The 25,262-nt window shown below is 40.8% G+C and overlaps 1 protein-coding gene across 1 annotated transcript in view; it reads left to right on the top strand.

Annotated features, from left to right (window-relative positions):
* Positions 1 to 25,262, top strand: part of COL21A1 (collagen type XXI alpha 1 chain) — a 125,719-nt gene that overhangs the window by 87,530 nt on the left and 12,927 nt on the right. Inside the window, exons 15-22 of the mRNA XM_083607517.1 lie at positions 1,444 to 1,497; positions 1,584 to 1,637; positions 5,523 to 5,576; positions 16,990 to 17,034; positions 17,433 to 17,486; positions 21,440 to 21,493; positions 23,232 to 23,285; positions 24,408 to 24,479. Of these exons, the coding sequence (XP_083463643.1) occupies positions 1,444 to 1,497; positions 1,584 to 1,637; positions 5,523 to 5,576; positions 16,990 to 17,034; positions 17,433 to 17,486; positions 21,440 to 21,493; positions 23,232 to 23,285; positions 24,408 to 24,479 (441 nt within the window). The remainder of the gene's footprint in view (positions 1 to 1,443; positions 1,498 to 1,583; positions 1,638 to 5,522; positions 5,577 to 16,989; positions 17,035 to 17,432; positions 17,487 to 21,439; positions 21,494 to 23,231; positions 23,286 to 24,407; positions 24,480 to 25,262) is intronic.

Below are 25,262 nucleotides of genomic sequence, written 5' to 3'. Positions count from 1 at the left end.
CAGGCCACACCCCCGCCACCCGATTGGCTGGTTGGGGGGGACGACGCGGCCGGGATTCCCCTGCTCTCGCGGGGGCTGAAACCAGCCCCCATTCACGTGGGGTGGGCGTGAAGCCCGCAACCCCACCTCCTGGGCAGGCCGGAAGTGGCTATGTCACTAGCTCCCAAATTCTTTCCTCCCACCTGCCCTGCCAGCTCTCCTTAACCCCACCGCAGCTAGCCCCACAATCTTCACAACATGTTCCTTCTTTCTGTGCTTTGCACAGGGAGAGGGAAGTTCTGTCCCCCTACCCCAGTGCTCTGGCTACATCTCTTCATGGCTAGCAGGACTTTACATTGGTGTCCTGCTGTGCTGTTATCTGTCCTGGTCTTTGCTTTAGAACAGTGGTTGCAAATGTGGCATCCATCCAAATGCTTAGAAAGTTGAGGTAATTTTAATCTGCTTTAGTGTTTTAACTTTTGTATGTTTTTAAGAATGGTTGTAATTTTTTCTTGCTTTTATTATTGTACCTTTTTGTGGGCCACTTTGAGGTTTTTGGGGTTGTTGTTGTTACAATCAAACAATGTATAAACTTTGTGAAATGAAATGAAATAAACTCCCATCAGCCTCAGCCAACATCACCAATATTTAGGAGTAATAGGAGTCCAGCAGGATTTGGAGGGCGCCATTTTGGCCAGACCTTGGTCTAGAAGACGTTGGCTGAGGCTTTCTTTTCCCCGCTGTGGTTGTGTTCAATGTAGTCCTAATGCTACGGTCCTGTCAGTGCAAGGATTTCTCCCTCTCTCCTTGCTTCACATGCCTGCTAAATCTCTTCCCACAACCATCCAGAGCAGATTTAGGGAGATGTGGGGTGTGTATGGGGAAAGAGGTTGAAAATTCTTTTGTGTTAGGGCTAACTCTTGTACTAGCACAAAAAGTTAATAGAATACCTCCCTGTGCCTTTCAAACAACCTCCCTCTCTGTTACTGTCCTACGCCTGGAGTACTTGTGGCATGTTTAAATCTCTCATTTTCGTGATTGCTCTGGAATTAGCAGGATGATGGTCCTTTCTCTTGTGATGGAGGGCAGAGCGTGCAATGATGTGTTCCTTTCACCTTTTCCCCCTGGTGACTCCCACCTTAGCCTTGGCAGGAGCTTTGTATTCTCCAGTGAAAGGCTGCCATGCCTAAAATCACTCCAGATATTCTATACACCAAACACACCCTACGTGCCATTCAGCTGTAGAGTGTAAGTGCTCCAGGTTTATGAACAATGGGACAATAATCTATCCTGCCATGGTCATGCTAGGAACTGATGAGCTGACTTCCCCTCACTGCATGTGTATGGATGTTGTGTCATGGATTAATCACTCTGGAATTGCCTCAGGTCGTGATGACACACTGGCTTACTTTGCTTAAACAATACAGTTGCCTTTCTTATTGCCTTCTTTTATTCTTTTGACAGGGTGCAAAAGGAGAAAGGGGTACAGCAGGGTTTCCAGGAATGCCTGGGAGGCCTGTAAGTTTCATGTTGTTGCTTTTCCTTTTGACAGTTCTCTCTCATTACATAATGTGAATAATAGCATCTTCACTGTATTGTCACAGGGAAATCCTGGGAGCAGCGGGAAAGACGGCCTACCTGGAAATCCAGGTTTTAAGGTATTTGAAATATTGAATCTATTCAAATGCAATAGGACAAATACCTTGTACTGAGATATTTTTCAGGTGCATATTTTCTCCCAAAAGAGCTCTCGTCAGTCAAACAGGCTTACAGACTAAAAAGACAAGGCAAATAAGGGAAGGGGAGTTAGTGGGAAAAGAGAGAGGAGGGAGGTAAATTTGGCAGTGCTGGAATGCATTTGCTTTTCAAGCAGTCATTCCTATTCGCATTCCCTATAATCATTCATATTCTTCCTCTGCTGGTGTTCTGGTTTGGATAGAAGCAATGCAGCTACCCCAGCGTTTAGTCTTTTGGCCAAAGTCCCCTTCTCTTCACTTCTGCAACCCCAAGGCAATTGGCAGAGGAGAGGATGAAAAGATTTAGCACACATGCCCCATGCAAAGAGCTAGCAAAGATGTCTACCAGGAAAAAAGAAAAGAAGAAAGGAAGCACAGTATTTACTTAGTCCCAGGAGAGGTTGTCTGGGATCTCCCTTGCTAAGGAAAGCCTTAGTGGAGTAGCCTCCCTGGAGTTGGGGAGGAAATTGATTGCAGGCAGGCATGGTTTTTTTCCTAAAGCAGCCTGGTTGTTTCAATGCCTGTAGCCAGACGTTATATTAGAGAAGGGGATAGATGCAAAACATTTGTGAAACTTGCTGGGTCCTGTTAACTCCTGCATGCCCAGCTCATTAGTTCTCTTGAGACAGCTTGCACCCACGAGAGAAAGCAAGTAGAATGATCCTACAGGTTGTATGGGGGGGGAAGGGAGCTTGTATTTATTTGAGGGTGTGTGTGCATGCCTGTGTTTCAGTGGTTACCCTGTTGAAGCTGCAGCCTAACCAAAGAGCAATACAACTCAGGACCAGGTTACTTGAGAGGCTGCCTCATCCCTTGAATACACAGTAGGACACTGTGTTCTGCAGGAGAGCTTCCCCTGCTAGTTCCAAAGAGATCAGAGGCCCCACTGCATAGTAACTCAGAGAATTTTCAGGGTGGCTGTCCCCGTTTCGTGGAACAGCATTCTGGTTAAGATACGACAGGCACTCACTATCTGAACTTTCTGGTCAAGCTTTGACAAGCACCCTCTATTTGCACTTCCTGGAAACAATTGAAGACATTATCGGTGCTGTTTTTAACTATTTTTAAGCTGTTTTTATATTGTATACATTGCCTGAGACGTGGAAGGTAAGGTAAAGGTAAAGGGACCTCTGACCTTTAGGTCCAGTCGTGACCGACTCTGGGGTTGCGGCGCTCATCTCGCTTTATTGGCCAAGGGAGCCGGCGTACAGCTTCCAGGTCATGTGGCCCGCATGACTAAGCTGCTTCTGGCAAACCAGAGCAGCGCACGGAAACACCGTTTACCTTCCCGCCGGAGTGGTACCTATTTATCTACTTGCACTTTGACATGCTTTCGAACTGTTAGGTGGGCAGGAGCAGGGAGCGAGCAATGGGAGCTCACCCCGTCACGGGGATTCGAACTGCCGACCTTCTTATCGGCCAGTCCTAGGCTCTTTGGTTTAACCCACAGTGCCACCCGCATCCCTATGTAGAAGGTAATTAATAACTAATAATAATGAAATGTATGTGAGGAGGAGGACTGAAGTCATATGCATTTACTTGCATTTCATTTATCTTTTAAATGCTGCCATTGGGGCCGCCCCTGTACCAAAGCTTTCTTTGTTGCTGCAGCAGAGGCTCTTGTAGTTACCCCTGTTCCTGTAAACTCAACACATGTACAGTCCTCATAGATCCTTTCTCTTCATGGGTGCTGCTGGTTTGGCTGCATAACCAACAGCACTCAGTAGCTGAAGATGAGAAATAGAGGGAATAGGGAGAATGTATTGGATTGTCATCTGAATGGTTTTTCCTGCTGGTGATGTGGGCTCAGTGCATTCTTTTAAAATTGTGTGTCTTTATGTTTGAAAATCATTACATTCTCGAGTCACTCTTCGATAACGGGAAGATACAGAAAAGGAAGAGTTTGCTGCACATATTCTCATTTTCTTTAAGCTATAAAAGCAGTAGTCTCTTATTTCTGCTGGAGTAAAATGTTGTCAGCTTGCCTTTGAACATCTGCTCTCCATAAAACACCACTTTACTTTGGGCTTTATTGTAATCAAAATCAGAGGATTTTTACAAGCATCTTTGGAGATTTCTGCTGGAGCCTTCCTTATTTTCTTAGAAAAATTCAGAAACAGATTTATTCTTGGAAACAGTAAGAAATACTTTGCTGCACACCAAACCCATCCTTTCTACAATTTGGCCTCTGTGTGGTCACACACATGGGGATCCTCTTCTGTGGAATGATCCAAAATGCAACCCTTCTTTGTGAAATGGGTGAGTTTTTCTCCCCTGTCTCTTTCCATTGATTCTAGAAATTCTGCAAAAAAATAGATTCAGCCAGCCTCACCCTTCTTACAGCAAACAGATCCACATCAGGCATGATTTGCAAATCTCTGAATCATGGTGGCCGAGTTTCAAAGCTATAGCTAAATCAAGCCTGCACAAGATGCTCTCTATAGTTTCCCCATAACTGCTACACTTCTTATGATAACCAGTGCTCTACTTTTATCATGCTGACTCTTTGGTAACTATAGTTAACAAATTACGAACCACGATTGAGATCATGCGCTCCCATTCCACAGCTCCTTCCCATTGCAGAAGGAAGAACGCATCCAGTCCTTAACCACAGCTAAGCAATTAGTCATTCAGCACCAGCGCTAACCATGGTTAAGGCTAGCTAGGATTTCCCCTCACAGTAGTATCTGAAATGCAATTTAAACTGCAGATTTGAATTCTGGGTGAAGGGGAACTGGGCAGCCTTAATGTTGGCACTGACAGTGCTTAACCATGGTTTAAGGGGGAGGAGTGTATTTGCTTTGGGGGTGGGTGAGGGCCGATCACAGCATTTCTGAGACTGGCTCCTGGTTTCTTAATTGTCAGGGAGTCACTGTTAATTTGCACCATCCCTTCTTGTTCAGAGGTGATTCAAGCTGTGGTTGCAAAGGAAGGATCTCACTTTGTAATTCAAGCTGGGGCTACACTTTCCTTAAATTCAATCCACAGTTCAGTGGGATTTGAGCATGGGTCTCCTCAGCCCTTGTCCAACAACCTAACCACTGTACCCCAGTCTCCCTTACAATGGATATCAGTGACTTAAGGGCTCTGCAGTATGAACCATCACAGCTAATGAACCATCACAGCTAGCAGACAGAAAGACAGCCAGGCTTTTAACAGGTTCCCTAAAAAGAAGAGGTTTGGCAGCATTATGCCCAGAGTTAGTTTTACTGACAAGGCTGCCAAGTCGGCCTTTCAAATCAGTTTGTTTAGATTTGAATAAATATGTCGAAGTAGGAGCAAGGCAACCTTCTTCCTTCGTTCTCATGTTCAAAGAAAAATAGTGACTGGTGCAGTCACAATTCCAAAAAATAATGAGGGTTTAGATCTAAAGGACCATGTCTGCTTATGTGTGTTTCTGAAATTTGAGTAAAGCAGCTACTTGGCCTGCATTGGATGCCATTCCCAGAGGATTCTCTGACATTCAGGAGCATCTCTTCAGGGTGGGGAGGATGAGAGGCTGTAGTAGGGAGGAGCTTTAAGATATGACTAGTAGTCTAAAGACACCTCTTTGGATCTCGTGCAATGTCTGCAACTCAGATGAGTGCAGGAGGATAACCTAAACAATGGCTTGGGGTAGTGGGAAGAAATGTCATAGCTATTCATGGTGATGTAATACTTTTCCAGCAGATTTTGCTCATTTCCTCTATATTGGCTGAAGAAAGCACATGTCCTTTTATGAAATAAAGCCCTGCACTGAAAGGCAAACATTTTAACCAGTTAATATTTTGAACTAATTTTAACTGATTGTTTGTCATCAATATTAAGGGAGAAGCTGGACAACCAGGTTCTGCAGGACTAGAAGGAAGACGGGGAGAGCCTGTAAGTCCACCCCAATGTTTTATACTTCAGTAATATTTTGCACTGATGTTTTGTTACAGTTTTGCAGGGGTTCAACATTTTTCTTGGAAATATATGTTTTTAGAGGTCTGGTGTCAAGGAAGTTTGAGTCCAGTTTGCTCTATTATACCAATGAGTAGATCAGGCTTACCTATGAACCAGAACTCCTCAAAATAGTGGCTCACAGGCATACACACATGCTTAGAATCAGGGAACAGTGGGACCTACTTCTGAGTAAATAAACAGCGGTTTGCATTGCATTTCTATGTAGACCTCAGTGTAAGGATCTCACAGTGTGATGAGCAGAGGTGGAAGGGATCTGTCATTTTCGGTTCTCTCCATTTCTCATTTTTCCAATCTTAAATTCAGTTCTCCATATTTTGGTAGCAATTTGCAAAAATACGTATTTTTAAAAATCCCCACCAGCATTTTTGTGTGAATTTATTTTAACAAGCACATTTTTATGCAGTTTTGTATTTTTGCAAGCAATTTCTCCTAATGCAATTCATTTTTTATGCTCTTTTCATTAATATAGGCATCTTTGTGCAATGACTGTATTTCGCTTCTTCTCATATTATTCTGGAAAGTACAAATTCAATAGATTCAGCTTTAAATGTGAACTGAATTGAATCTGCCCCCCCAACCCTAGTGATAAGAGAAAGTGGTTCTCTGAATTCACTTGCTGACATACATAACCAGAGTGCACCTGCGCTTGGGGAAAAAGAAATTCTGAGGCTGCACTTCAAATTAAGATTCTGCCAATGTGAGTGACCTCATAGTTACTAGGATGCATAAACATTGGATGAGCAAGAGAACTGGCACTTGCTTCTTCTGATCAGCAGTCTCTGTGTCCTAGATAATGACTACTAAATATATAAGAAAAAAGTTGAATTAACTGTATTGCCCACTCCTCCTATAATTCAAAATGATACATGTGTTTAAATGTTAGGTTGTTTCAAACACTTAGATTTACAGTTATTCTTGTGAGCGAACATCAGAGAAATTATTATGTAGTTACAGTGGTCTGAAACTAGTGTACAGTGAGGATAAAAATTGGGTCAGTAGAAACATATGATACCTTTCCATGTCCAAAATCTCTGCTAGTAGGAGATGCTTGAGGAACATGCCTGGACCGCTGTCTGCATTTTTGTTCATTGCGCTGACTTCAGCCATGTTTGGTGCCAGGAAAATCAGTGTTTGTATTCCCTATAAACAAACAATGTTATTCTTCTGCCAGTGAAATTTGGAAGCAAATTGTTTAAGTCCTTCTTAAAATTTAGGTCTGTGTTTTATTATCCACTAGTCCCTTTGAGTCTGTAAAAAGGTAGAATATAAATCCGAAAATATAACCAGGTAGGTAAGTTGCCATGTGAATCTCAGATCTTCTTTCTTATATTTGAACTTGCAAAATAACAGATACATTGGAATACAATTTCTAATGTAAGTGGAAACTATAGTTTCTCACTACATGAATGTGCATTCCTCCTCTTGGATACATGCAAGGCGAAGACCAGAGGCTTTCATTTCCACAGTTCTCTGTGACATCTAAAACTGAACTGTGGTTAATGAGAACAAGCCTGGACCTAACTATTGTTTTCCATTATGTCTGAACTGGGCCTGTGATTTGTTCATTATTATTCTTGATGGTAAAAGACTAAATATTTTAGTAATCTGAGAAACAGTGATGTGTGTGATCTGGACAGAAATTTGTGTTCCGGAATATGATGGTAAAGCCCAACAAGCAAGGATATGCATTTGAGTGGGTCACATAGTATATTTTTCAATAAAGCAAACCTCAAAATATATCCAGAGGCAGACTTTGGCATTTTGAGGCCCACGGGATATCCCATGATACATTCAGTTCATTAATCACTTGATCTGCTGAGAGTTTCTCTAGGGAAATATGTTTTGCATATGGTTAGAAATGGACAGATTGTCTATTTCTGATCCATTTCAGTTTCATGTATGTTCACTGATAACTCAATTCCTGTTTTCCCATGAATCGATGAGCTGTTTTTAAAACAACACAAACCCTCACATAATTCCTAATAAAATATCCATTAATTTCAGCTGTTCAGTGTTAGCCAAAGACATTACCGTATTAAGAAAAGACTGATTACTGCTTGTCATTGAGTCTAGCCATCTCATTCAACTGAAGCCAGAATGGGTGCAGCACTTGTTCTGGATTGGGAACCTCATAAATTCTATTTAGAAATGGTGGCAGATGTTAAAAGCAGAGACATCCATCCTTATATTATTCCAGCTGTCCTCAAAAAGTAGGGCTACTCTACATAGATGGCCTAAAAGTAGCAAGTGATGTTTCGCTACCTTGAATTACTGTGAATTCCTTGAGAAAATTGTATCCCATGGTAGCTTTCTAGGATTGATATACCCCTTGGAGTAGTTCTGTAGAGGAGCAACCGGGTATCTCTTTGCATGTTCACTGTAACCCTGTTCATGCATTTTTGCATGGACTTGTGCAGAGAGGCCAATCTCCAACTTCTTTGGTTATGCCCCAACCACCCAGGGTTCCAAATAATGAAGGGAAGTCTAGATGGTATTCAGCTGAATGCACCTAGATTCCCTATTCAAACCTTCCTGCTCTACACATGAATGCATGGGTGGAACCAGCATGCACTGGGTCTCTCAACATGGGTTCAGGCAATAATGCCTGAATAGTGAATCCTTTTTCCTCAGTGAGTGCAGCCTTTAGGGAAGTTAATTCCTTGATATTTGCCCAGACCCAGACTATAGGCTTGATGAGCAGTTGTTGTTTTTTTAAAATTTTAAAGGATGATTGCAACAAATACTTAAACAATCTTAGCTGTGATCATTTGGAATGATTAATGTTTTCATTTTTCAGACAAACTAATCTCATTGATTGTGCTCAGTTATTCTGTTACACTAGGAATGTATTTCGTAATTCTCTTGGCAAGGAATTTGTTTTACAACATATATGTAGCTCTGAACTTCCTATGCACTGGAATAATTTATAGGGAGAGAAAGAAAGGGAGAGAGAGAAAAGGTGCTGTGTCTGGTTTTCAGGAAGCAAATGGAGATGAAAGAGAATATAACTTTTTTACACAATTTTATATTTTAAAAATACGTAATGCATGCTGTGGGTTTCTTTTAAAATCTGGTTTCTTCTCACTTAATTTCCTTTTTGAATGCACTTCTAATTCTATTTGTGATGATCAAGGTTTTACTGTAGTCAAATGTTTTATCCAGCCAGGCATTGCATAATTTTACTTGACTTTCTTCTCTTTACTTTTACGTTCCTAGTTGTTTCCACATGTATAAGATGTTTGAGAATGATGCAGTCTAGCCATAAATGAGGAATAGAAGCCCACTCAGCCAAAGCACTGCATGGTTTCTTTGGAATGGTTTCCAGCTATCTTGTCTCAGCTTTCCGCCTCCTTTGTCTTTTTCCTCAGGCCTACCCTACCTTTACTTGCTCCTTCTCTTGCCTTTTCTGCATCCTTCCTTCAATCTTCTCTCTGGCCTTTCCCATTACTTTAGCTTCTCTTTGTTTTCTCAGTAGTCCTCCTGCTCCAGTGTGGGGTTTAAATTGCAAATGCGTGTATGTGTATGCACACACGCACTGAGGGACGAAGCCTCCACCGAACACTATATGCCTCTCTTTCCCATGCACAAATCTGCTCATAATTGCAGACAGCACAGTGTGGATAATGGTAGCCACATTTAAAGCCATATGGTGGAATTAAAAGCATGTACCTGAGGGTAACTCTTCAGGACTGAATCCAGTGTCTTGTTCCACTCATGAATGGGGCTTTCCTGTCTTCTGCACCATCCACTCTCTGTGAATCTGCTCCGATGTGTCCCCCAATCATCTAAAGCAGATGTTAGGGGGGCTTATAGGGAGGGCATGGGGGTAGGAGAGGAAGAGGAAGTCCAGCAGTGCGAATGGAATTCCATTGGATACAATGCTAAGACTGCTGGGCTATTGGTTGGACTGTGCCCAAGTTTTTTTAATGGCTAATTCTTCCAATGCAGAAGAGAATTGAGTAAGAAAGTTTGAAGAGCAGCAGACTAGACATGTCATCAACAGTAGTGATAGCAGATGAAGGGATTGGTGTTAAGATATAGCTAACAACAAGAGCAGGTATGGTGGTCTGAGTACTAGCCAAGGAAAGATTTTAAGGATATTTATTTTCTCCGAAGACTCTTTAAGTTTTTGAACAGAGATCAGATACATAAAATGGCACGTTTGAGTTTCTATTTAAAAGTAGTGTTTATCCCTGTTGCTCCTGCAGAAAACTTCTGTACAGAGCAAAGAATGATATATTGGAGATGTGGGTCCTGTTGAATAGGGTTAATTCTACAAAGGACTTCCCCAATGGCTATTTTCCCCTTAAGCCAGTGAATCATGAATTATTCCATACAATTTATTCTAACACTCCCAGAGAGTGGCACTTTTCCCATTTGTAGTGCTTCCAAAGATCCTGTTTCCCTTGGTGGTTTAACAATTGCATGAAAAATCTGTTTTGTATTAGCGTTTGATTAGAGACAGGCATTCCTTATCATTTCAGTTAATGCAACCCTTGCAAAATTTGTATTTTTTAATGACACAGATTGAATTTAACAAGTTTTGTGGCAAGGCCTAAAAGATAGGCCTGATCTTTTGATCACCCAGAAATATTACCCTGACAATTAAGGTAATGTCTGCCTTTCCAATCAACCGCATACAGTACATTGGCTGTTAACTTACTTGGGCTATGAATCTGTGTGTTGCATGTAAAGAATTCGTTTAGTGGCTTTCTAAAACAATTCCAGAACTCAAGATGGTTTAAGTGTGAAGCAAACTTTTAAAAGGGGTTTTGAATGCCTTTCTTGAACATCTTCCTTTGGGCCCAAGCCAGCCCTGTCACTTAAAATGAATGCAAGTTAGGAAAGAGAGTAAACTATACCCGGAAAGCAAAGGAAAAACCCAATTTTGCAGGCCCTTCTGGGGTTGAACAGACATTAAGTAGCCTTTGCAGCTGCTGGTAAGTGATATTTGAATAGGAAAACAAGGCTGATGGGAAACTACTTTTATTTTAGCAGCCTCTAAATTGTGCAGGGCATTTCTCAATGTTCCATATATTAATCATTAACTTTACTATGCTTGTTTCGGAGATTCACCGAGATATTCCAGATGTGTCATTTATTGGTGAGTCATAGGAAAGTGGCTGAATTCAGAGAGGCTTGATCCAGATACCTCTCTAACTGGGGCTGCTCTGCCAAAAAAACCTAGGATAAAGCCTAATTCCCATAGGTAATAATAGGCTGCAGCATTTCTTCTGCTCGTTTCAAGGGCTTGCTTCATTCTGCCTTCTTGCCATCTTATTTGCCCTTATCAGAGATAGTCAACTTGGTGCCCTCCAGATGTTGGACTACAATCTGCCACAACCAATGTTGGCAGTGGTTGTAGTTTCCCACCATCTGGAGGGGCGCCATATTGGCTTCAGAACAAATGCCAGATGTGTATCGTTCAAGAACAAGTGACTGAACGCCTTGCTAGTGCCCATGTGAAACTCCCTTCTGGAGATAATCCCCTCTCTAAGGCAACCTTTGTCAGGCCTCCAGTAGAGCTATTTCTCAAATTCCCACAGGCAGCCCATGTGCCACCTGCACGCACAAATCTGTGGATTTAGGACACTGATCAAACACTGATATTAGAAGAGGAACAGGACAAGACATTTCTGACCTGCTCCTAAAATTATTAGGTACCAATAATTTCAACAACTACAATATACATCAATGAGGATCCTTTACTAGGGGTACAGTTGGCACACCAGTCAGTTGACCTGTCAAATATAATCTGGCTGTGGCCACCCACTGTCAATAATTCCACGAAGCCAGGAATACTATGTGTAGGTGGTGGTGGACAAGCTTTGACAAGCATCTCTATGGTGTCATTAGTTAGCAAGGGCAGGAGTGAGACTAGTTTGTGTCCAGGAACTGTGGCTGGTGGTGCTATACCAAGCATGGCAGCATGGCAAAGGTTCTTCTACTGGGGCTTTGCTTTTACCTCAGGCATTTCCACAAACAAGCACAGAAACAGTCACCATTGGAAAGGTCACACCAGCAAGGGCCACCCATACTGTTTTGAATCTGACTTCTATTTATTTAAATAATTGCTATCCGTAGTTTTATTTCTGTTTAAAGTTCTTCTTTAAAATAAACAGTTGTAACTATAGGCTGACCTGGATGTTCCTCAATAAAAGTCAAATAGAGTAGCTGTTGAGTACACTGTTTGTATTTACAGAAACATTTACCTAACATTTTAGTAATTCATTCTGATTTTTTCAAAACTTGGTTTCATCGTTTCACAGTAGCTGCTAATTTGATTTTTTTAAAAATAGCATCAGTATAAAAACTGTTAGTGGTTGAAGTATCTCTGCTTGTTTTGTTCTTGTAATGTTCATGCTTTAAAAATACTGGTTCATTATTTGATAATGGGCCAGTCAAATATCCAATACTACATAGGGATTTATTCATTTAACCTACACAGTTTTAGGTGGGAGGCGGGGTAGGAGGAGGAAAGAGCCCCCTGTTGCAGGATCATGTCCATCACTGGATCTCTCTGCCCATTTTCTCAGTGTCTTTCACAACCCATTTAAGGCTCACCCCACAGTTTGAGAGCTCATGCTACATTTGAAACTTTCATTGTTGATCTTCTTGCCAAATGTTCCATAGTCTGGTTATTCTCCTGCCAGCCTTCTGTGTATCAAGGAAGAGATATTGTGTAACTAGGAAATTTAATTTTGAAGGAAAAAGTAAATGTGTCTGGCCTGTTAATAAAATCCATCCAGATGATGACTGATTCTTCCATCACTTGTTCTTCATACAAATGTTTGTAACAACAGCATCAGCCTTCTTTGCGCATTATCCAAATGGGGATATTGAGGAGGGCAGTGGGAACAAACATGTTGGTTTTGCCCCCTTCCACCTTGCATCTTTGTTAGTTGCTGAATCATGGAAGATACGTAACTATAGGCAGGTGGGGAGCTGGTTGTATCCATGGAAGATCCCTACACATTTTGGAACATTCCACAAACTGGAATTATGAAAGTGGGATGGAGGGGTCAGAGGTATTGTCCCTGGTGATTCTCTTCATGTCTTTACTTCTCCACTTGGATACTTCCTTGAAGTGGGCTACATAGAAGATTCAAAAAGGACAACTTTCTCGGGGTGTGTGTTTGTATGTGTGTGTGTTACCTCACTTTTTGAAGGTGAATTTCACTATTTTGCTGTTGCTGCTGGTGACCCCACATTTATCCTAAACCAGCTTTCAGAATTACAATAATTCCTCAGAAAATTAAAGCTAATGGATGAATGAAAAACACTTGGGTTTAAGCCTATTGGCTATGACCCCACCTAAAAACAAAATAATGTAAGTCACGTTTAATACCATGTTGTGGTGTTCATGGATTACAGGATATTGGGGCAGGATCAGTTTTGGGAGAATGTTGGAACTATGAAAAACCTTGAATTAAGAAAATGAAAAATCTCTGTTGTTGCTCTTTTTGTCGATGTAGTGGTGATTCAGCCAGAAAATACTTATGGATTAATTTACAAAGTGTTGCCTGGGCCTCATTTTTTAGAACATCTCACTTGGGTTTGTTCAGTCTTCACTGGCTACCAGATAATTTGTGAATTCAGTTCATGGCACTGGCTTTTAAATCTAATGCTGTGGTTTGAGTCCAAGCTTTTTTTGAAGGAACTCTTTTTTCCTCATGAGCCTGCCAAGACCCTGCCTGCTCCTTTGACACCAGAAACCTGGCCTCTTAAAATGCAGAACAGGGAATTTTGGGTTGTGGAACCCAGATTGTGGATCTTTTTGCCCAGGAGCAGATGGCATGGTGGAGCTGTGCTGCTCTCCTGACCTCCCTCTGGCACAGTCACTGCTGCATCTGGCAGGAGCACTGAGTTGGCTCAATTGGCAGTTTTGCACTGTGCCAGCCTTGCCATTGCCTCTTCCCTCTGCCTGGTATGCTGCAGTGAATTAGCCAGAGGACAGTCAGATGGGCAGCACAGTTCCGCCCCACTGTCCACTGTTGTCCTTACCTCAGCAGGTCCTGATTGGCTTTTTGAGAGTCTGTTAAGAACTTGTTTTTCATTTTGCCAAGCCTTGGGTTGGTTTAAGATATTCATCCAGTGCTACTGTTAGTTATTTTTAGTTTTTTTTTGGTTTAAAGGTCTGTTTCTGTTTATTATTTTCACATTGTGTTACGTTTTTTTATGAGGTGCTTTGGGGCCCCATGGAGGGCTGAAAGGAAGGATATATTTTGTTGAAAAAAATAATAAATCAAAAATGTACAATGGGGGAGAAATGGAGAGTCCTAGGACCTTCAGTATAACATGCAGATGGGCCTGTTGATGTACTGTTGTTGGTCAAGTTTATTTGTCCTGTATAAGTCATGCTCTCTGTAAGAATAATTGCTGTAGCATTGGTTCTGTGTTTGCTTACTGTACACCCCCCCAATCTTACCACCTCGTTCCTACAACTGATGAAGTGGACTCTAGTCCATGAAAGCTTGTTCCATAATACAATTTGTTAGCCTTTAATGTGCCACATGGCTTTTGTTGGTTTTTTTTTTTTTACTTTTTACTTTTTAGTTTGCTCTGAAGCGCATTTTAGTTTTCTTTTCTTTCCCTGGCAAAGGCAGCTAGACAAAATGTGTTTTCACCTTACTTAGCTCAATTCATGGGCATGAAGCCCAGTTGCTATTGTATTTGGAAGAGTCAACCTCAAGAAATTCTGCACCACGCCGAGATTTCTTAAATTGCTGGAGTTCCCAGCTTCAATTTATATTTTGAACTCATAGTTTCATATAATGCTTTGCAGCATCTCTCTGCAGTAATTGGTTTGTTTGTTTGCTTATATTTAGCCTGCAACATTTCGGGTGGAATTCAGTGTTGCACTGTTCCATTCGTTACACCTGTGCAAACATTCTAGCTTGCCAGACGGAATGAAAGCTCTCCTCCCCTGCACAATGTTCTGGGGGGTGCTCTCAAAAAAGCCAATTGGGGTTTTTTTGGGGGGGACCCAGAAATCCATGCACAGGGCTCCTGCTGATGGGCTGGTTAGGTCAAACATTGCCTTTTGCATTTGGGTCTAGTTTAGAAAGGATAGCCTGTTCAAAGAACCAGTTTGCCATTCCAGATTGAACCTTCATATACATTACTGTGCTTGACATGCTGAAAAGTCCACAACTCAGCACTAGGGTATGTGTATGTTAATCACTCTGGTTTAGTTTCCCATCCATACAACAGACACAGTAGTGACCTACCTGACAGGGTTGTGCGGGTCAACACAATAGAAACTGGGAAATGCTTTGCACATTTGCTCTAGAAACGATTCTCAATACTTGTAGCAATCTATCCATGTTGCCAATATATAACAATAAAGATATCTGAATCCACGCCCCCCCCCGAAAGTTGTGCTGTTGACGGTGTAGATCTTTGCTCATGTTGTTCCGTAGCCAAATGTCAAAACTCTTACTAGTAGCGTCATTCCAATCCTGTTAGGTCTTGCTACTAACTTCTGAATACAGTGCTCCCTCAGTGTGCTTAAAATTACAGACATTTGAAAAGCCTTTTCCCTCAGTGTTTTTATAATCACCACCTAACAGGATAGGCTATGTCCAGGTCACATGATCAACATGTGCCCTTCCAGTACAGGACAGTTATTGGCAAGCAGGTCACGTGACATGTTCACAACAAGCAGGATCAGTTTTGCGTGTTGTCATTTCAAAGGGCTTTGCGGTAATGATGGCAGTTTCCGCTTGTCAGTCAGTCAGTTTTATTGCACATAGCCAAAGGCTGCCGCAATGTACGGTACACAGAATCATTCAACAATTAAAAGAAAATATACTGGATTGATACAAAAAACTTAAAACATTTATATTATCAAGACATTACCTACTCTAAACAGAGCTATAAAAGTACCTTAATATACAGGTTAAGCCATTAAACAATAAAATTTGTGGGCTAAAATTATCACATGGCCGCTAATATATTAAAAAATAATGTTAATTAATACAATGTACAATTATATTCGGAGTTTGGTGATAAAGATAGAATATAGCTTGATGTAGATACGGTCAAATAAATTCATCTCCTTTACAGTTGGTGGCTACCTTGGCTATATAATTTGCTCTAATTTTCCTAGCGGCAGTTGCAAAGAGTGCTACACGCCAGGTCACATACTTATCTGTGTCTGCGAGGAGGAAGATATAAAACAAGCCATGTGACCGGCTCACTTGTGGCCTGATCCAAATTATGGTAGCTGCCATGTGTCCTGGTGGCCATTTGAATGAGTCACTAGAAATACAGTGTGGGGAGATAGTTCAGGGCAATATTGCAAACCAAAAAGAAGCATTATAATCAGGTAGTAGAGACACTGAGTACTTTTCTCAGTATTCCCCTGCCAGTGTTCTTTGGTGTAGGAGGGAAAGGTCACAACCCAACCCCCAGCTACAGTGGGGGTGGGAAATGGGAATAAAAATGAAAATCCTCACAGGAGCAGGACAGGAATAACTGTCTTTTTTTCTCAGAAATTTTCCAAATAGAAAAGTAAAAGATGACTAACCTAGCCACAACCGGAGCTTCAGATAAACCAGCTGTTTTTTAGATATAGATTTTTTAAAAAATATTCTCCTCCAGGCCAGTATTTCACAAAATGAAAAGGAGGTTTCATACAAAAAAAAAAAAAAAAAGGCAGCTTACTGGTAGCAGGCTTTCTGAAACCAAGAAAACAAACAAAATGCCATATTGGTGCAGCAACAATTTTTGCACAGAGATTAAACGTTCATAAAATAAAATCCAATATAGCAATTGATAGAAGTGATATTTAATGCCAAAGGACTGAACCAATTTTAAAGTGGGTAGTATAACTTGATATGTTAGAAGCAGAAGATACAAACTGTTCAGCAAAGTAAAGTCTAGGCAAGAATATTAATACACCTGTAGTTGGTGATGCAGAAATTAGAGATTTCAAATGCTGTATGCTATATGTATTGTCAATCATTCTGGGCTGATTCATATGTATACAGTTCAAGAATCTTGTCAATTCACTGAGTGAGTGTGTACCCTGCCTTCTCATCATAAGGAGCAATGTGCAAAGTTGTCAGGATGCACAAGTTTATGATCAAGTGTGATTTTTCTGCTTGAAAATTGTGATGGACTAAGCAAATTTTGGGGTGCAAACACACACAAATGTATCTTGCACCTCATGTTGCCTCATATGCATGATGGAAGGTGCGTGTTTGCCTGTTTCCATACCCGTATCTATGGGAACCCTGCACAGTAAATGTGTAAGCAGCCCTAAGTGACAACCTTAAATAATGTTGCTTCATTAACTTTCAAAATGTTTTAACTTCTTTTCAAGGGAATGCCTGGGATCCCTGGAGTTCAAGGAATAAAGGGAGAAAAGGTATTCATAAAGATATAAAATTATAATACAGCAATTTTTACACACGCACACACACACACATATATTCTGTGACTGCATAAACTCTTTGGGTGGGGTCCCTGATGCCCCTTTCACTGATGGAAGACATCTGTCAATGGATGGGGAGGGCGAGATCCCTGAAACAGCAGGCAAGGTGTTGGGGGGAGGAGAGATTGTGCTGATATAACAATCTCCTTAGCACTATGCTGAATTCAGCACTATGCTGAATTCTAGCTCTTACCAGGGATGCAGTCTAGTTTATATCCTTTAGTTTTAAAAGGTAATCGTGGGTTGTCACTGGTGTAGATGTAAAATGGGGTATTCTTTGGAATTCATATTACAAATACTGAATTTATTTGAAATTTGTTCTTGCATTTTAGGGTGAAATTGGACCACCAGGACATGAAGGAACTAAAGGATCACAAGGGACACCTGTATGTCTGTGGTATTGTATTTTAACAGTTTTTTTTAAATTAAAAAATAGAATTATGGAATCAGTAATTCCATAAGACTGAATTAAGCAAAGGGACAAATGTACAGTATGGACTTGATAATCAAATCGACTTCGTTGATCATATTATTACTGCAGAAAATACAAACAATATTCAGTTTGTTAAAAAAAAAAAAGTCAAGTGTTACAGTCCATTGAATATAACTGCACTAAATCAAGCCTCAAGAATTAGAAACTTTAGGTCAATACTGTAAGCACACCATTCTGAATTGTATTACATTTACGGTGAGTATTGTGTGTAAATGTCCCCTAAAAAGGGGAAGCTGTCTGGTATCCCAAAGATCCTTCGAAAGGCTTGCGTGTGAGCTTTCAAGAGGACAAATGTCACCCATTTATTTGGGAACTTGAAAGCGATTGTTTCCAGTTTATTAAGCTCTTTTATAACTACGAGGCGCCTCTGTTCTGATCTGGTAATAACTTCCACAAATGATCTCTTTTCCAGAGTGGATGGTATTAATTTTCAGCAGATGCTAGGCCTCATCAGTGTAGTTCAAAACTGATGGCAAGTGGTGCATCTTTCATTTTGTTGGTGGAGATGGTTTTGGAGGAGCTGGAGCTTTAGTCAGCTTTACAACTTGTGAATATGACTTCTGTTTGAATTACTCATACGAGAGACTTAATCAGCTGAAACCTTGATATATATATAATATGGCACTAAGAGATTGCTGTTGCGAGTATTGGAGACAGTGGCCTGGCGCAGACATCTTGCTGGCCACCTCCCAGCCTTGGTCAGCAGATGGAGCTGGGAAGCGTGCTGTGTGTGTGTTTATATGCTCTCTCTTCCGCTTGAAAATCACTCCAAGTCTTCTTTGCTTAGAGTTATATTGTTATGCATTATATTTGCACTGCTCCTAGCTCTCACCGGGGATGCCGTCTACTTTATATCCTTTAGTTTTAAAAGGTAATTGTGGGTTGTCACTGGTGTAGATGTAAGGAGGAGAAAATTCATGAAAGAAGAGGGGCAGGAGCGCAAGCTTGTGAGCTTGTGGCATGCTCCTAATCTCCTCATGTATTTAGGTTGCTAGCATTAACTCTGCACCAAGCCAATAAGGAAGCCAAATGGAGTGTAGGCTCTTGTGTGTGCTCTGGAGCACAAACAGGAACTTTGCATCAGAATGACAAAATTAGTTCACACGTGGATTGGAATTAAATTCTGCTCACAAGTGTGGAAAGCTATGAGAAACAACCTAAGGCTTGCAAATTTATCCATCCATCCATCCATCCATTCATCCTGCAACTCTTTCCATATAACATTGTCCATGCATGTTGCAGCAACTTGCCTGTCAACCTTTATTTTCCTGGAGAAAAATAGGAACAGTTTTCAGTAGTAAATAACGTTGAAGTCATGTATGTAGGCTGTTATGAGTTGGTGGAGGGTGGCAGACCCCTCTAATCTCTGGATCCAACAAAGGTTAAAAGCTAATCAAGACTTCTAATTCTGGGAAATAGCCAAGCTAGCTTCCTGGTGAGGTGATGGGGGATTAAGGGGCTTGGTGCAAGAAGGGAGATGGCTGGGGGCCCTTTCCTCAACAGATGAAGTCAGTTGCAAAATTTAAAGTAGCAGTGATGTGAGCCAGTGGAAAGGCAGTAAACTGGATTAAGAGTCAGAGAGCAATGTTTGATGTCTGTTTGAATCCAAGGCTGTGGCAATGGGAGATGCTGTGAACCCCTCCATCGCAGGCTCAGGTTGTATTAATGCATAAATAAGCCAAATATCATAGAGACACTCTGCCATGCCTTATTCCCAAAGGAAACACAAACCCTGGGTAAGCTGCTGGAAACAATCCCTGGACTCTCACACTGCTTGGAGATTGGGGTAGCATGCAACATAGACCTTACATATCCCACAAGCTTTATATTGTTTTATTATTGTTAGTAATTGCTGTCTGAAAGCTTTGCATTGCCTGTGTTCCAGGTTTAGATCTGCCCTGTGCTGTTTTGTTCCAATATAATTTCTATTTTCCTAATGTCTTAACTGACAGCTATTCTGGTTCCTATAATTTTGTGGGATTCATTTCCTGGAGGATTCATTACTATTTTTATTACCAATTTAATTACCGAACCATTTCATTTAATTACCAGTTTATTCCCATTTTATTCTGTCTCTATTTCCCTTTTAAACATAGATGTACTCTCAATGCATGGAATATTTGAATATTGTGAGTGCCACAAAGGAAAATTGACCAAAATATAGAGTTGGTTTTTCCTTCTATTAGTCACACAGTTTGTTCCAGAAAAGAACAGATGGAAATCCTGTTGACAGTTTATATGTAATACATTAGGGAAATTCAGTAATAAATTATTATTAAGTAACAATTATCCTCATTATGGTTGCCAGTTTCAATAATTTATTGATTTATCTGCCACAATATTGGAAAAGGAAGCAATGATGGCTAAATTATTTTGTTTTTACTCAAGTGGAAGCCTTACATATGAAATCTATTAAGTGATGAAACAACAATTTAATACATTTTATCTTATTTATTAAATTGTTGTTTCATCACTTAAGATTTCATATGTAAGGTTTCCACATACTCTGCAAGTAAAAGGTTTTTAGTAAAGTAGAATTTTCTCTTTAAAAAGTATAGAGAGCTACCTCTTATGACCTTGCAAAACTCACAGGAAGATCCTTATTTCAATTCCTTGTACTTCAGTTGTGTGATAGAAGGCAGAAGTGCTCAACACCTACTTAGCCACTGTCTTGACCCAAAAGGAAAGCAGTGCCCAGCCTGGGGATAACAGAATAAATGATGCAAGGAGGGAACTGCAGCCCAAGATAGCAAGAGGTGGTAAAGCAACACCTAGCTACTTTAAACAAAACTCCTATCTCCAGGGACTGATGAGCTGCACCCAAAGATACTAAAGGAGCTTGCAGATGTAATCTCAGAGCCTCTCTCTATAATCTTTGAGAGGTCCCTGCAGACTGGAGGTGTGCACATATTGTCTCCATCTTTTTTAAAAAAAGTGGGGGGGAGGGGAGAAGATCCAGGTAACTTCAGACCAGTCAGCTTGACATTAATACCAGGAAAGGTTCTGGAACAAATTGAACAATCTGTGAGCATGTGTTACTCAAAAACAAGTCATGTGAGATGAAACTCATTCCCCCCCCCCCCCGATAGAGTTACAAACTTGCTGGATCAGGGGAATGCTGTGGATGTAGTGTATATGATATGCTTGCGACTAAGTGGGTAAAATGTGAGCTGTATGAGGTAACCGTTAGGTGGATTTGTAGATGGTTGACTGACCGAACCCAGAGTGTGCTTACTAATGGTTCCTCATCATCCTGGAAAAAGGGGACAAGTAGGGTGCTGCAGGGTTCTGCCCTGGGCCCATTGTTGTTCATTGTCTTTATAAACAGCTTGAATGAAGGAATTGAGATGATGTGCATCAAATTTGCAAATGACACCAAACTGGGAGGGGGAGAAGATAGAATCGAGATTCAAAATGACCTTAACAGATTGCAGAACTGGGGCCAAACTAACAGAATGAAATACAATAGAGACAAATGTTAGATCCTGCATTTAGGCAGAAAGAACCAGCTGCACAAATATAAGATGAGGGACACCTGGCTTACTAGTTGTACATGTGGAAAAGACCTAGGGGTCTTAGTGGACCACAAGCTTAACACGAGTCAACAGTGTGATGCAGCAGCTAAAAAAGCTAACACTGTTCTAGGGTGCATCAACAGAAGCCAAGTGTTCCAGTCAAGGGAAGCACCTCTCTATTCTTCCTCTACAATTCTATGATTCTATGAAGTATATGCTTAATTCTGCCCCTAAATTTTAAGATCAAGACACAGCTTGCATATCTATTAAGATTTGACTGGGCAGGCTCTCCCTCTGATATTTACTGGAGACTTTTATTTCTGTTTCTTAGGGTCTTCCTGGACCTGAAGGATCATTGGGTTTACCTGGAGGGCCTGGGCCGAAGGTATGCTGTATGCCTCTAGGCTGAATGTTTAATGCCTTGGGATTTTAGCTTTTGCAGACATCAGTTTTAAGAAAGTGAGAGGGAATTAAAACATATAAGGAGCTCTATATGCTGTGTAAGCATATTGAGCTTAGTCTTTGGGAACAAAGTTCTGGAAAACGTGGCAACATCAGTAAATTAATGTGAGAAACGAATGCTTCTTTGGACACTTTATTGTAGCTTACGGTGGAAACAATAGAAAAATCCTTCCCACATTAATTGCATGAAGGGCTCCATGCACAAAAAGTGGTTGCGAGGCTTCACTTCTAGCCATACCCGTGAGGTCACATGACTCCTTGGTGCTGCCTCCTGATGTCCACATATTAATCATGTACAGCCCAGCTGACACAATCTGCACAGGGAAGCTTGTCTGATCAGGGTACCAGCTCCTGGGCCGTCTGTGGTTTTCCCAAATCAGCATCTATGTTCATTTCCATGACCAGTAGCAGTTGGTGGGATGGTTGGCGTACCATTGCTCACCTGGCTTCCCAGTGCTGAGCTTTGCTGCCGGTTACTGAGAGCAGTCGAGAAGAGGTGGCAGGGAGGCAACAGATTGGCTTAAACAATTTGCTTACATTCTTCTGCGCTCCCCATCACCTCAGTTGCTTGTCTCCCTAACTGGCAGTGACACTCGGTGTTGGGAAGCCAGGTGAGCAGCCCCACCTTGCTAGCCACTACTGGCCATGATGACCCAGGAATGATGACATGGCGGAAGATTCTGATGAGAACAAAATTCAGGCTGTTTTCTCAGGGGAAGAACCACCAAGTACATTTTAGAGGTCCTTCTGATCAGAAGACAAAACCCTGCCATCATCCTCTGCTCAGATGATAAATTCTCTGTAGTACTTTTGTCTCCCTAGCCTCATAGTGTCAAGGACTGAAAAATGAGGCAAGGGCCCATTGACCTATAGGCAGTTCCTCCAGGTAGACAGACAGCCTTGTCGACCTATATAAGGCTTCAATTTTGTCTGGCTCCCTGCTGAGGAAGAGAATATTTCAGCCACCAGGTAGCTCTTTGAGCTCTTCAAGATCCTGATATTCTCTGTCCTCTATTTCCCCCTCCTTCCTATTCTTTCTGAAAAGAAAAGTTAATAACTTTTTAAAACAAAAGACTACAAATAATGAATTACCAACACATAAGAGAAATCCCCAGAATTAAAACAAAACAGCTCTATTTACTATTTAGTTGGCTAGTTTAACATGACATTGCCTATATCCCTTGCGAGCCTCAAACTCCCACAGAACTGGATAGTGGGTGGGACTAGGAAACCACATGACTTTGGGTCATGGCATGGGGCTTGCTGACTCTCACAGTATGTGAGCCCCCTTTTATTAATTCATGTGTGAACTTTGGCTATTCATTCTTCATTCTCTCTCACACAAATGTACTCAGTCACACATATTCAAACCACTCGGTTCTCACCATTTTGCTACATTTTTTTGCTGTTGGAGATTTCCAAAAGGACCTAGCTCCACAACCATGTTAAAATGAATTGTGTCACTGTTCAGCCTTATTATATGTGGGGGAAGTAGAACTACTCACAGTTCAGAATTCAAAACCTTCAAATTTCTGCCTAGTTTCAGCCACAGTTTGACAGGTATTTTTTTTCTTGTAAGTTAACTGTTTATGTAGGTGGTTCTCTTCCCAAGTGACTTCAATGATTGCTTCATCAACCTGTCAAAATCATTATATTCACAGGGTGGCAAAGGTGAACAAGGGCCGCAAGGGAAATCAGGAGTGCCAGGTATTAAGGTAAATGTGGCTAAGTTTCAATTTGTAATGATATCATCTTTGTGTTGAGAGCATCAATATAATGTTGTTCCATACGAAAACTCAACTAGTGACTAATAGAAAAATTAACATTCTTGGTCTAAATCACAATATAAGCCTGCCCAGATTAGTTGATGAACTAACTTTCACGTAGTAGTTGGGAACTTGATCCATGGATTACACTATGATTGTGATCCAGTAGCTTATCCTTCCAGGCATGAAAGAGGAGGAGGGGAGAGCACAGGAACCCACGGAATGGTGTAGCTTGTGCTCAAAGCCAGAAACCATGGTTTCCTGCGTTGGTCCATTTCACATTTAACTGTAAGCCAAACAAACAAATGTGTGGGTTGTTGGAGAAAAGATCACCTCTGTTTTGCTCTTCCTCCAGACCTGCTGCTGTTGAGATCAGCCATTGTTTGGTTTAGCATTACATCTCAACCTGACCTCATGGAATGAGACCATCCATGAGCCTTGGTTCAGACATAATATTAAGCCAAACCATAGCTTAGCTCACAAATGGCATGGTAGCAGCGGGAACAGAGGAGTAACAAAGTGGCTGTGATCTTTTCTCCAGCAACCCACATATTTGCTTGCTTGTGCCAATGCATGGTTTGGGTTAGCATTATGTGTGAACTGGGTCTATGTCTTAACAGTCCTTTGTTCTGACATGTATAAACACCTATTCAGTCAATCAACATGGTTGTCTGTGTTGTTGTTTTTTTTAAAAAAAGAAAGATTGCAGAACAGGTTATCTTTACAAATGTGTATTTCCAAACCACTCTTTGCTGAGACATCCCAAATGTGGAGGCTGGAGTTATATACGTAGGGGAGAATAAGAAGACGAAGGAGGTACAGAACCCTTCCTTCGCTCACCAATGGGCAGAGCTGCTCATAACTGGATTATGAAAAATAGTTCAATGTCTTTGTAAAATAGTTCAATGTTTTTCTTAATTTAGATTAGTATTTTCAGTGGCTTAAAAAAAGCTTAACAGCAAAGCAAAATATTGGTGATTTTTCTTTGGTACATATAGGATGGTTAAAGCAATGCATACTTTAATCATTCATTATATAATCTCAGATTTATAGAGCTGTTGTATTATTCAGGGAGAACAAGGGAGACCAGGTACTTCAGGTGAACCAGGCTATCCCGGGATACCTGGCACACGGGGTTTAAAGGTATGTCTGCTGCTGTTTAAAACACTGTGATATATGGAATAACTGCTAAGTGGTTTATGTTTTACAAGCACCCTGATAAGAGTAATGCATGGTAATTACCGTTAACTATGAGAACTAGATAACAATCACCCCCATTCAGGATCACAATTTCTGAGTCTGTTGCCAGTTTCCATGCTTGTTCTGCTAACCTGTATTAATGAAAAATAGACACAATCCTAACTATACCTCTTACTCTCTGGCAATACACTTCCTTAGTTCCTGTCAGTTCTTTCAAAAGAAGATACAAGAAGAATCAAGGACCGGATTATATATGGTTTATAATCAAAGACTGTGAGATACATGCCAATGGGTTAATTCTCACAGTTTATTTTATTATAGATTTATTTCATAAAATTTATACACTGCTTGATTGGGGGGGGGGCTCAAAGCTGTTTACAAAAGGTAAAGCAGTAAAATCAAGGAAAATTTACAACCATAGTTCAAAAGATACAAAATACTAAAACAGATTAAAATTACCTCAACATTCTAAGCATCTGGGTAGACTTGTCTAAACAATAATGATTTTGATTCAAATTAATTTAAGTTTATCTCTGCTAAAGAAATGAAATAGGGACCACAGACAATTAAATTAAAAGTTTTTCTTTATTATATAACAGCTAGTAAAATTAAATGACATATTTAGAAAACATAACTTTTTTGGGGGGGAGGACGATGACAGCATTATGCTTTCCCCCCAATTTTATAAATGATACATGTGTTTTACTATCTACAATATTACTGACA

The sequence above is a fragment of the Podarcis filfolensis genome (genome assembly GCF_964270895.1).
Source record: "Podarcis filfolensis genome assembly, chromosome: 3".
Taxonomy (NCBI): domain Eukaryota; kingdom Metazoa; phylum Chordata; class Lepidosauria; order Squamata; family Lacertidae; genus Podarcis; species Podarcis filfolensis.
Note: the sequence above shows the minus strand (reverse complement) of the source record. Positions and strands in the feature narration are given on the sequence as shown.